The following is a 13,353-nucleotide window of genomic DNA, read 5'->3' on the forward strand; positions in this document are numbered from 1 at the left end:
GTAACAGTGTAGTGAGAAATTCTTTTTGCCCTCTAAAAGGCAAACCCTCAGCCCTTCAAGGGAGAGAAATGGGGAGAAGGGGGTAAATAAGTGACCCAGAGGTGCTATCAATGTCCAGAAGCTGTTTTTACCTGCTTTTTACAAAGGGAGAAGAGTTCATCCTCTTTAACTTTTGTCCTGAAAGAGACAAAGATAAAATCAAGAGGAGTTCTGATGAATACAGGGTGCCTAGTTATCAGCATGGATATAAAATTTGCTCATATACCAAAGGGCAGATTGGTTCACTCAAACACCAATCACAGAGTTGCAAGGAGCCTCCACCCCACTGCATGCCCAATGCAAAAACTGGTTATGCTCCCCATGAAATGCAGAAAAAAAGTCTTGACAATATTAGTGGGTCATTTTGTGCTTATTGGGAAGGTTTGCTTAAAGGCTGGTGCCAGGATTGGCTCTCCTTTGGCTGCTAGGGAACTGTCTAATAGGTGCTCACTTTCATGTGTCTATGCAATGGTGGTGTGGCCCTGTGGGTCTCCAGGATAGTGAGAGAAGGTGAGTGAGGTAATACCACTGACGATGGGCCACTACAAGCCACTACCTCGCCCACCTTGTGCGCTCATTTCAAGACACAGCACCTATCCGCAAGTTTCTCTTGCTCTTTCGCAGGGAAAACTGCCCTCATTCGGCCTGAATGAGCCCGGGCGAAGGTTGTTTACATAAACCCACGTGTAGCTGCCGGACTAGAGGTTCAGGGAACTCCTAGCGAGCAAACCTAGCTCGTTAGGGGCAGGTGTAGGACCCTGCGGGAGCGGACACCACCGCGATTGCAAGAAGGGGATTCTGTGCCCCGCCTCTCCTGCCCTGGCTTGGGCCGCTTGTGCGGCGCTCTTCGTTTCCGTTAAAGAGCTGACATGCTCTCCCGCAGCTACGGGCTCGCCCCGTTAGCTCGCGACCCGGCTGGGAAACCCGCCCAGGCGCCCGCCGCCGGGGCGAGGGAGAGGCAGCGGCTGCAGCCAGCGGAAGTGGGTGCCCGCCCCCGGGGCGGTGCTGGGCTCGCCCGCCTCTAGTCCTGCCCCGCTCTGCTCTGCCCTGCCCAGTCGGGAGCCCTGCGGCCGAGGGTAACACCATGGCTCGCATGCTCAGCCGGGACCCGGTGGACATTGAGGTACCCGCGTGGTGTGGGGCTGTGCGCAGCCGGGGCCGCCCCACAAAGTTTGATCCAGGAAGCGGGTGGCTCCTGCTGCACTGAAGGGGTAGCGCAAAGTCCAGGGCCCCCGCTCAGTGCCTTGCTCTCGGTGGCCATCTCGGTACACTACACTGCCCGCTCGCCCGGGGATAGTGGAGCCGGGGGTGGGGGTAATCAGCGCTGACAAGGGGCGAGCCCCGTTTGTTGCTGGCGGAAACAGCACCCAGTTGCAAAACGGGAGGGTTTCTGTACGTGTCGTCACCGGGTTCAAGCAATGGAAATAGACCCGTTCTAGGAGCTTGAGCTGCTGCTATCTAGTAATTCAGGATCCTGCCCTTTTTCCCCCCCTCACCCTGGGGAAGGGCTGGTCTAGGGTGGTGCGGCTGGCCCGGCAGCTCTCAAGCTGTAGAGAGTTCACATGAGTAACACTCGCAAAAGTGGAGTGTGGGAATGTCAACTCCTCCTGGCGAAGCCTGCCTGGCAGTGGCCAGTGATTGGTGCAGTAAACACCTCAGCCCTCTTCCCTAGTGAGTGAGTCTTTTGTAGGGTGACCAAACAGCAAGTGTGAAAAATCGTGTGTGGGAGTGGGAGGGGAGGGGTAATAGGCGCCTATATAAGACAAAACCCCAAATATCTGGACTGTCCCTATAAAATCGGGACATCTATCCACCTCATCTTTTGCCAGATGTGAGGGGTGACAGAGCTGGGCATCTTAGCTGTGGCTCATGGTGAATGAAGCAAGACATTTGGGGGAAGAAGTTGGAAATTCAGAAGGGCATTTTCACAGATCCTACTTCCCGCCCCTTCCTTTTTTCTCTCCCTTTTCTCCACTCCCCTCCCCCATCCTAGCCCCATTTCAATTCTCTCCTTTGGAGACTAGAACTGCAGGAACACCTTCCCTTTCCTTCTCAGTCTTCTCTTTTGCACTGAAGACTTTAAAGAAGTTCCCAATCTTTCCTTTCTGTCTTTATGTACAGGAGCCCAGGGTCTGAGGGTCTGTAGGAAGCTCTTCAGTATAGGACTGGATTATTTTGGATCACTCCCTGCACTCTCCAGAAGGTCCTGATATGCTGCATCCGGGCATCCCAATGGACCCAAAATACTCATGAAGCTGTGAGAGCTTGGCAGGGAGCAGCCAACATCCAATCTTGATTAAAAATTGTCAGTGATGGAGAATCCACCACAACCCTGGGTGAATTGTTCCCATGGTTAATTGCCCTCACTGTTTTTGTTATGTCCTTATTTCCAGTCTGAATTTGTCTAACTTCAGTTTCCAGCCATTGCATCTTGTTACAAGCTTCTCTGCTAGCCGTGAGGGCAGGGGACTGGACTCGATGACCTCTCGAGGTTCCTTCCAGTCCTAGAGTCTATGAATCTATGAAGAGACCACCCGTTAAATATTTGTTCCCTGTGTGGGTACTTACGGACTATGATCAAATAGCCCCTTAACCTTCTCTTTGTTAAGCTAAATAGATTGAGCTCCTTGAGTCTATCATTGTAAGGCATGTTTTCTTATCCTTTAATTATTCTTATGGCTCTTCTCTCTCCAATTTATCAATATTCTTCTTGAATTGTGGACATCAGAACTGCTTCAACTGCTTGGAGGATATTCTAAAGTATTCAGTTGATCCCATTCAGGTTTTAAAATCTCACCTTTTCCAGTTTGACATGCCAATTCACAGGATCATATTTTAGGATTGAAAATATTGGTTATAGAAGGAATGACTTCATGGCTCATCAGGGGATCAATAATATAGAGATCTCCACCTCCAGGTCATTGGTGGAGATCCGCTGTCAGATCAATAGTGACTAGATGTTCTCAAACAGCAATTCACAGAGCTTTTTGGAGTGCAGCGTTTATGTTCAACCCATTTCCTAGCTCAATTGGTATTTCGATCATAGTCCCTACCACAGTCCACAAGGGCTGCCAACAGTCTCAGTAGAGGTGAAACACTCAGCTGGCTTGGAGAATGAACTGTTAGAAGCAGTCCTAGAATATGATGGAAGCATATTATCATGCAATTAGAACTACCCATGCCAGAGCAGTCAATACACTGTTCTTTAAAAGCACCAACGTTTGCTTTTATATTATAACAACAAAAACGAAAAAGTTGGACATTGTAGCAGTATAGGCGTTGTAGTACTCTTTCTTTAATCACTCTCCTGATCCAAAAACTTCCCACATCTTGCATTTTGTTTCACATTGTTTTGAGAAATATGACTCAGAAGTCAACTTCGAGGTCATTGAATGGTCATGTGTTGATAATTCAACACCATACTCAATAATTGTGCTGGTGCATTTGGGAAGCTACTTTGAAAGAGACTTGTATCTATCTCACTTTCAAGTAGAAAGTATAAATTTTAGTTTTTTGTTTTTTGTTTTGTTTTGTTTTTTTAAGTATTCATTCAGGTCAGTCAAGCAAGAAAGGTAATCTTTTTAACAAAATGAATTGTTCTTTGAGTGTCTTGAGTTCAGGGCTGGCTCCAGGCACTAGCTTGCCAAGCAGGTGCTTGGGGCGGCCGCTCCGGAGAGGGGCGGCAGGTCCAGCTATTCGGCGGCAATTCAGCGGACAGTCCCTCACTCCCTCTTGGAGCGAAGGACCTCCTGCCGAATTGCTGCCGCAGATCACGATTGCGGCTTTTTTTTTTTTTTTTGGCTGCTTGGGGCAGCAAAAACCCTGGAGCTGGCCCAGCTTAAGTGGTTGAAATCCTATAAGACCTTGATGTCACAGGTCAAATGTGGCCTCTCTTCACCCCTTTCCCTGTATTAAGTGGTCCATAAAAGATGCACGTACCGAATTTTAGGTTTCAGACTCAACGGAAACAAAGAAATTTATGGTCACTAACCTCATTAAAAGAGTCTATTATCAGGGCCGACCCTAGACCAAATGGTACCACAGGCAAGGAGGATCTTAGGTGACCTACCATTTGTTAAACTTTGAATAACTTGTTTTCTATTGCATTTGTAGCTCATTTCACAACTTTGATCCATAATTTGCATGCAAGATTTATCCCTGTCATATAAGACAATAAATTTGCATGCTAGGATCTGTAAATCTGTATTTTATTCAAGCCATATATAAGCAAATAAAAATAATTTGTTTCCTCTATAGACACTTTTTAATTTTAAAAATAACTGAAATGTACTAATATCAAGATATTGAACTGTCCTCAAACATTATTTGTTAAGTATGGCAAAAGAAGTACACCTCTACCTCGATATAATGCTGTCCTCGGGAGCCAAAAAATCTTACCGCGTTATAGGTGAAACCGCATTATATTGAACTTGCTTTGATCCACTGGAGTGCGCAGCTCCCCCTCCCCCCTGAGCGCTGCTTTACTGCGTTATATCCGAATTTGTGTTATATCGGGTCGCGTTATATCGGGGTAGAGATGTAACAGTATTTCTTTCTTATTGTTCGATAGATATCTCCTGGCATCTCATTAAATATGCACTTTATTAGTTGCTACTTACACTCTTCAGGTCTTAAAACACAAGTACGCTTTCACAGTTACACAATGAAGCAAGGTTCACAGATGGGCTCTTACTTCACAGCAGTTTGTTCTTATATCTCACTGATTGACTGGTACGCCCTGCCCCTTATACGCCTGCGAGAGCCTGGCTGACAACATTCTAGGAGGTTTAAGGAAAATGTAGTTCTCAGAAGTCTGGAAGGTTCCACAACATTCTACAAAGGTCGAGAACATTCTAGGAGGTTTGTGAAAAATGAATCCACATACGGAATACATGAAACATGTTACTTCAACCATTCTATTTTCCCTTTTGTTGCTGACAACAAAAACAGCACTCCGAGCCCGGCACCCCCCAAGTCCAGCACCTCAGGCAGTTGCCTGGGTCACCTGCCTCTAAATCCAATCCTGTCTATTATATTACAATTTTGTGAGTCGTGCTAGAAACAATACAGTCAAAATGAAATGATAGGCTGAAATGTGTAGGAGCCCTTCTCTATAGGTTCTTTGAGCTCAAGATTAGAGATTCTTCAAAGATAAATTGGTTGAATCCCTGCTGAAAGAATCCCATTCCTCTCCTGCCCAGTGCCCATACTATCTTTGCCTAATGTCTAACTCAACTTCAGTGGGTCTCTCAGCTTCACAAAATTATGTAATTAACGTTCCAGTCTTCCTCTGACCAACCAGTGATCCCCAGAGGCATATTACTGCCACAGAATTGTGAGACTGCCATCTCCCTCATTTCAGTCCCTGACATTGGGACTAGTGTTTGTAGAGGTGTGTGTGGGTGTGTATATGGAAAACTATGTTTATAATGTTTGCCCTCTGTCAAAGCAGACATGTTTACCCAAGTTAATAACACAATGCCAAACCATAACAGCACCCGCCTCCCACGACACACACAATAAAAAGCCCACCCACAAGAGTTCTGAAGGAACTAAAATGTTAAATTGCAGAACTACTAACTGTAGTCTGTAACCTATCATTTTAACCAGCTTCGTTACCAAATGACTGGAGGATAGCTAATGTGACGCCAATTTTTAAGAAGAGCTCCAGCGGTGATCCCGGCAATTACAGGCCGGTAAACCTGACTTCAGTACCAGGCAAACTGGTTGAAACTATAGTCAAGAATAAAATTGTCAGACACATAGATGAACATAATTTGTTGGGGAAGAGTCAGCATGGTTTTTATAAAGGGAAAACATGCCTCACCAATTTGCTAGAATTCTTTGAGGGGTTCAACAAGCACATGGACAAGAGGGATCCAGTGGATATAGTGTACTTAGTTTTTCAGAAAGCCTTTGACAAGGTCCCTCACCAAAGGCTCTTAAGCAAAGTAATCAGTAATGGGATAAGAGGGAAGGTCCTCTGAATTGGTACTGGTTCAAAGATAGGAAACAAAGGTTAGGAATAAATGGTCACTTTTCAGAATGGCGAGAGGTAAATAGTGGTACTCCCCATGAGATGTGATGAGACCCCCAGGGGTTTGTACTGAGACCAGTCCTAGTCAACATATTCATAAATGATCTGGAAAGAGGGGTAAACAGTGAGGTGGCAAGATTTGCAGATGATACAAAACTACTCAAGATAGTTACATCCCAGGCAGACTGTGAAGAGCTACAAAAGGATCTCTCAAAACTGGGTGACTGGGCAACAAAATGGCAGATGAAATTCAATGCTGATAAATGCAAAGTAATGTACATTGGAAAATATAATCCCAACTATACATACAATGATGGGGTTTAAATTAGCTGTTACCACTCAAGAAAGAGATCTTGGAGTCATTGTGGACAGTTCTCTGAAAATATCCACTCAATGTGCAGCAGCAGTCAAAAAAGCAAACAGAATTTTGGGAATTATTAAGAAAGGGATAGATAATAAGACAGATAATATCATATTGCCTCTATAAAAATCCATGGTATACCCACATATTGAATAGTGCGTGCAGATGTGGTCCCCTCATCTGAAAAAAGATATATTGGAATTGGAAAAGGTTCAGAAAAGGGCAACAAAAATGATTAGGGGTATGGAATGGTTTCCATATAAGGAGAGATTAATAAGACTGTGACTTTTCAGCTTGGCAAAGAGATGATGGGGGGGGGAATATGATTGAGGTCTATAAAATCATTACTGCTGTGGAGAAAGTAAATAAGGAAGTGTTATTTACTCCTTCTCATAAGAACTAGTGGCCACCAAATGAAATTAATAGGCAGCAGGTTTAAAACAAACAAAAGAAAGTATTTCTTCACACAATGCACCATGGAACCTGTGGAACTCTTTGCCAGAGGATGTTGTGAAGGCCAAGACTATAACAGGGTTCAAAAAAGACATAGATAAATTCATGGAGGATAGGTCCATCAATGGCTATTAGCCAAGATGGGCAGAGATGGTGGCTCTAGCCTCCATTTGCCAGAAGCTAGGAATGAGCGACAGGGAATGGATTGCTTGATGATTATCTATTCTGTTCATTCCCTCTGGGGCACCTGGCATTGGCCACTGTTGGAAGACAGGATACTGGGCTAGATGGACCTTTGATGTAACCCAGCATGGCTGTTCTTATGTTCTTAAAACACAACTTGTTCCTCAGAATCAAATTTAGGGGTGTGTGTGTGTGTGTGTGTGTGTGTGTGTGTGTGTGAGTGAGTGAGTGAAATAAGGGCATTTCATAGGGCTTTCCTTCCTAGTGGGTAGTCTGCTGTCTACATGTTGGAGCCAGGCTTTGCTGTGGTGATTCCTGGCTGGAGGATGAGATGAATGCCTAGAATACTCTCATAGCTATTTCCTAATATCCATGCTGATGTCTGACTTCTGGAAATGAGCTGAAAGGTCTGAAGGACTAAAACTCTGATTTGATCATACTTTAAAGTGGCTACCTGGGAATTATCTGCTCATGTAAGTGTGTAAATTTTTGGTATTTGCATATATAATGTACTGTGCATTAATAGCACTGAAACTATCTGTTGTAAACTTTCCTTTTATTTAGTTTCATCAGCCAGAGATGGTAAGTATGTGATGCATTTCTTTCCCTCATAACTCTTTTTTTCATTCAGTATACATGTAACCCATCCTTGGCTTCATTTGTCTTACTGTTAATACTAATAAGATGTCTGTGTTTATTACATCATCATGTTGTATTTCTTGCTGCACTTTGATTTTTTGATTTATGTCCCTGTCTCTGGTTTAGCCCATATATATGATAAAATGAATAACCTGTCATTTCCAAGGTACTTTTGAAAGATGCCCCAGACTGTCAAATTTTTTGGCATTTTTCCTCTTGTCACAGATAGTTTGCCTTCCTCCATGTTGACACATTTAATTAAGTCCTTGATCCAGGCTGACCTGTGGAGAGCCTTCTCATCCATAGTAATGCAATCCATTTTGGCCAGCAGTACTGTGTGTATGTAGTACATGTGCAAAGTGCAACTTGCAAAGGGCCAGCTTTTGCCTAATATGCACAGGCCAGTAGTAAGGGCAATGTGGAGTTTCCCAGAGCTACTTGGTTCACAGCGGACATGTTCCTCCTGGAGCTGTGCTCATTCAGGGCTGCAGCCTACGCCGTTTTTTTTTGAAGGCTGGTGTGAAGGGAGGATGGGTCTGGATCAGCACAGGGAACAATTAATGCACTCAGAACTCAACGACTACAGTTGTGGCTAGCTCCAGTATAGAGGGAAGGAGGGGTGCTTCTTGTGCCATGCTCCTGGTTGTGTGTGCACAGTACAGAGTGCCCTTTGCCCCTCACTGCTTAGTTGCATTTTACAGCCTGGTGTATGCATTAGAAAGCAGCAGAGCAGCTGAGCTGGCAGAAGTTGTGCTCTTCTCTGGTGCTGTGTGTGTATTGGGCTCTGCAAAGTGCAGTTTATGAAAGAGTGCAGCAAATTTCACTTTGTAGATCCATAGCTCCCAGAGCACAATGGACTGGAGCAGTGAGAAGGGGCATTAAAGTAAAGGGGTTGCTAAAAAACAAAGCACTGTAATACAGCATCCTTTAAGGGAAAAGTAGGCCAAATGTTGGGAGATGGAGGCATAGTGTGAAAACATAGGAAAACTGGATTAAGATAATACAAAAAGGGAGCCCTGTTGTCCTGAATGTCCTTTTCTTGCTCTTAAAAACATGGCAAAGATTATGTAAATAAATTTATGCAATTGGCTACCTTTGATCCAGATTGATTGATTTTTTTCTTAATTCCAAAAAACTTCTATTGTTGCGATGTCTGTGAATGATTGAAATACCTGCTATTTGCTTGAAATGGTAAAATACCACTTTAATTTGTAGTATTGTCTCGAAGTTGTCTTCAAATTACTTGTAGTTCTGAGCAGTGAACAGACAGGGAACACTGTTCCCATATAATTAACCATATCTATCTAAGATCATGTGATGAATGATCAGTAAGGATATGAAATTTCCTGTTTATCCATTTTGCTTTATGGGTTTCCATTTAGAGGTGTTTTGTTTTGTTTTTTAGTGTAGTAAACTCTTAGCTGAACAGAACAATAATTATAGTGTGATTAGTAAAAGATCAGGCAAGATTATAGTCCACATTTGTCGTTTCTATTTTGAAAGAGTTCTTTAAAAAACTTATTGGGGGACTGAAAGGGGTAATTTAAAATTGTTGGATGCCAAGGAATTTTATTTAAAAAATGACTAAAAATATTTAGTCCAGAGAAACAAGAAATGGGAGGCCAGCTCTTGCTAATTGTTTCTCTTATTGCCAATTCAGGAGCGTGACTCCCACTATTTTAGTCACAGGGGTTCTTTTACATACCTTGGGGGACACTCTTGGTTGAGACCCAGCAAAATAATCACAAATTATTAACCATGGGTATTTTATTATTAAAGAAAGGAAAAGAAAACATTAAACAAAACAGCACTAATGACAGAACACAATGATAAAGTGTGACTTCTGTTACAATTGCTGCTATATGTCTCTGTGAGGAGCTTTTAACAGTGATTACACACTTGAGAGTAGAACTGCTTTTTGGGGCGGGGGCACTTTTCTCTTGGTCAGTTCAGACCAAGGTCTTCTTTCCCCAAATGATTGTGAATGCAGCTGTAACACTGTTGGGGGTGCCCAGAACTTTGAGCCATTGTTACCTCTGTGCCTCAACAAGTGAGCCTTGCTAGAGATTAGTGTGTGTGTGTGTGTGTGTGTGTGTGTGTGTGTGTGCCACACCACACTAGTCTGTCACAGACAGGTGCAGCGGCACAAGAGGCAGCAAACAGAGCTGTAAACAGAGGAGTTTGAGTGGGAGTTTGCAAGGGAAGTTTGGGGGGGAAGACTAGGAGAACCAGGCAGAGGAACAGACAGGCTAGTGAAGGGAGTGTGTGGTGTTCTGGCAGTGTTGTGGTGCTCGCTGGGGGTTTGTTTTGCTGTGGGTGGTGGTGTTTTGGTTTGGTTTGTGTTTCCCGGACTAACAGGACTTGGGTGGGAAGGCTATGACAGATACAGAGGCAGCAGTGGTAGTGACTCAAGCAGTGGAAGACACAATGAAGATGACTGGAAGCTGTGGTATGTACATTATCCTGGAGGGGGTACCCGAAAAGAGTTTCGTTTGTATGAAGTGACGCCTAATAGAGCTGATGGAAGAAAAGACCTGAGGCTTGGAGATGCAGGTGGAAACTCTGGTTGAGTTTAGAAGGGGGTTCGAGCAGATGATGGAGGAGGAGGCTGAAGGGAAAAGCTCAGACTTGCAGATGGAAGCAGGACCAAAGAACTCTGAGGGGAGACTGCTGGGTGAGGAAAGTGGACAGTGGAAACATATGACTAAGAGAACCAGGCAGAGGAAAAGACGGGCTAGTGAAGGAGAAATATAGCTCAGGAACAGGTTTGTGGAGTTGGAAAATGAAGAAGGGGCACAGCAGGTGGTCACTGAAGGAGAAAGGGCAAGGAAGAAGAGAAGAGCAGCTAGTTCTATAGAAAGAGGGGAGGAGTCAATGGAGATAACACCACCAAATATGAGCCTCAGGAGGATACAGGATGGGTTGCAGAGGATTACAAGAGAGAATAGGAATCGAGAGGAGTTGTAGCCAGAGGGAACAGGGGATAGATCAGAGAATCGCACCATCACCAGGAAAAGGCAGGTCTACATGACTGGGGACTCCTTGCTGAGAAGAATAGACAGGACTGTAACCAGAGCTGATCCAGAGAACAGAAGGGTGTGTTGTCTGCTGGGTGCCAAAACCAATAACAAAAGGTTCCATAACCATATAAATGAGAAGAAAAGAAAGAGAGAAAGAAAGAAATGGGACTGCTAATCACTGAGGATGGAGTGGAGGTTAAGGATAATCTAGTCATGACCCAATATCTAAACAAATACTTTCCTTCAGTATTTATTGAGGCTAATGAGGAGCTTAGGGATAATGGCAGGATGACAAATGGGAATGAGGATATGGAGGTAGATATTACCACATCCAAGGTGGAAGCCAAACTCGAACATCTTAATGGGACTAAATCAGGGGGCCCAGATAATCTTCATCCAAGAATATTAAAGAAATTGGCACATAAAATTGCAAGCCCATTAGCAAGAATTTTTAATGAATCTGTAAACTCAGGGGTTGTACCGTATGACTGGAGAATTGCTAACATAGTTCCTATTTTTCAAAAAGGAAAAAAAGGTGATCCGGGTAACTACAGGCCTCTCAGTTTGACATCTGTAGTATGCAAGGTCTTGGAAAATTTTTTGAAGGAGACCGTAGTTAAGGACATTGAGGTCAATGGTAATTGGGACAAAATACAACATGGTATTACAAAAGGTAGATCATGCCAAACCAACCTGATCTCCTTCTTTGAGAAGGTAACAGATTTTTTTAGATAAAGGAAACACAGTGGATCTAATTTACCTCGATTTCAGTAAGGCATTTGATACGGTTCCACATGGGGAATTATTAGTTAAATTGGAAAAGATGGGGATCGATATGAAAACTGAAAGGTGGATAAGGAACTGGTTAAAGGGGAGACTACAACGGGTCATACTGAAAGGTAAACTGTCAGGCTGGAGGAAGGTTACTAGTGGTGTTCCTCAGGGATCGGTTTTGGGACCAATCTTATTTAATCTTTTTATTACTGACCTGGGCACAAAAAGTGTGAATGTGTTAATAAAGTTTGCGGATGACACAAAGCTGGGAGGTATTGCCAATACAGAGAAGGACCGGGATATCATACAAGAATCTCTGGATGACCTTGTATACTGGAGTAATAGTAATAGATGAAATTTAATAGTGAAAAGTGCAAGGTCATGCATTTAGGGATTAATAACAAGAATTTTTGTTATAAGCTGGGGACTCATCAGAAGTAACAGAGGAGGAGAAGGACCTCGGAGTATTGGTTGATCACAGGATGACTATGAGCTGCCAATGTGATATGGCTGTGAAAAAAGCTAATGTGATCTTGGGATGCATTAGGCGAGATATTTACAGTAGAGATAAGGAGGTATTAGTACCATTATACAAGTCACTGGTGAGACTTCATCTGGAATACTGTGTGCAGTTCTGGTCTCCCGTGTTTAAGAAGGATGAATTCAAACTGGAACAGGTACAGAAAAGGGCTACTAGGATGATCCGAGGAATGGAAAACCTGTCGTATGAAAGGAGACTCAAAGAGCTTGGCTTGTTTAGCCTAACCAAAAGAAGACTGAGGGGAGATATGATTGCTCTCTATAAATATATCAGAGGGATAAATACCAGGGAGGGAGAGGAATTATTTAAGCTCAGTACCAATGTGGACACAAAAACAAATGGATATAAATTGGCCATCAGGAAGTTTAGACTTGAAATTAGACGAAGGTTTCTAACCATCAGAGGAGTGAAGTTCTGGAACAGTCTTACAAGGGGAGCAGTGGGGGCAAAAGACATATCTGGCTTCAAGACTAAGCTTGATAAGTTTATGGAAGGGATGGTATGATGGGATAGCCTAATTTTGGCAATTAATTGATCTTTGACTATTAGCGGTAAATATGCCCAATGGCCTGTGATGGGATGTAAGATGGGGTGGGATCTGAGTTACTACAGAGAATTCTTTCCTGGGTGTCTGGCTGGTGAGTCTTGCCCACATGCTCAGGGTTTAGCTGATCACCATATTTGGGGTCCAGAAGGAATTTTCCTCCAGGGCAGAGGCCATGGGTATTTTTCACCTTCCTCTGTAGCGTGGGGCATGGGTGAGATTCTGTGGCCTGCGTTGTGCAGGAGGTCAGACTAGACGATCATATTGGTCCCTTCTGACCTTAAAGTCTATGAGTCTTTCTCACCAGCAAACAGGCTCTGCTGGCCAAAACCTTACTTAGCAGGTAACAATCTGTGAACTCCAGCCCTGGAGCTCCCCAGATATGTTTCTCTGCAATTCATGGCCCCATCACTGATCATTCATAGAAGATACTAAGTTTGCTGCTCTTCTAAAGAGTTACATCAGCTTATCACCATAACAGAGGCATAGGCGCCGACTCTGTGCGTGCTCCAGGGCTGGAGCACTCACAGAAAAAAATCGGTAGGTGCTCAGCACCCACTGGCAGCTCCCTGTGGCCCCACCCCGCCCCCCTGCTCCAGCTCGCCTCCGCCTCCTCCGTGAGCGCACTGCCGCGTCCTGCTTCTCCCCTCTCCCTCCCAGCGCTTGCACTGCGAAACAGCTGATTCGCGGGGCAGGGAGGGAGGGAGGAGGAGGGGGAATACGGCGTGCTTGGGGGAAGAGGCAGGGCTGGGGTGGGGATTT

General features: G+C 44.2%; 1 protein-coding gene across 2 annotated transcripts in view; it reads left to right on the plus strand.

Moving 5' to 3' along the window:
* Nucleotides 1-949: 949 nt before the first annotated feature.
* The window catches only part of DPYD (dihydropyrimidine dehydrogenase), a 595,247-nt gene continuing 582,843 nt past the window's right edge, over nucleotides 950-13,353 (plus strand). For both annotated transcript variants that reach the window (XM_034779205.1, XM_034779204.1), the window contains exon 1: nucleotides 950-1,162. Coding sequence is in view for 1 of the 2 variants with exons in the window: in XM_034779204.1 (XP_034635095.1) it covers nucleotides 1,124-1,162 (39 nt within the window). In the remaining variant the exon portion in view is untranslated. The remainder of the gene's footprint in view (nucleotides 1,163-13,353) is intronic.

The sequence above is a fragment of the Trachemys scripta genome, chromosome 8, assembly GCF_013100865.1.
Source record: "Trachemys scripta elegans isolate TJP31775 chromosome 8, CAS_Tse_1.0, whole genome shotgun sequence".
In the NCBI taxonomy this organism is placed as follows: Eukaryota; Metazoa; Chordata; order Testudines; family Emydidae; genus Trachemys; species Trachemys scripta.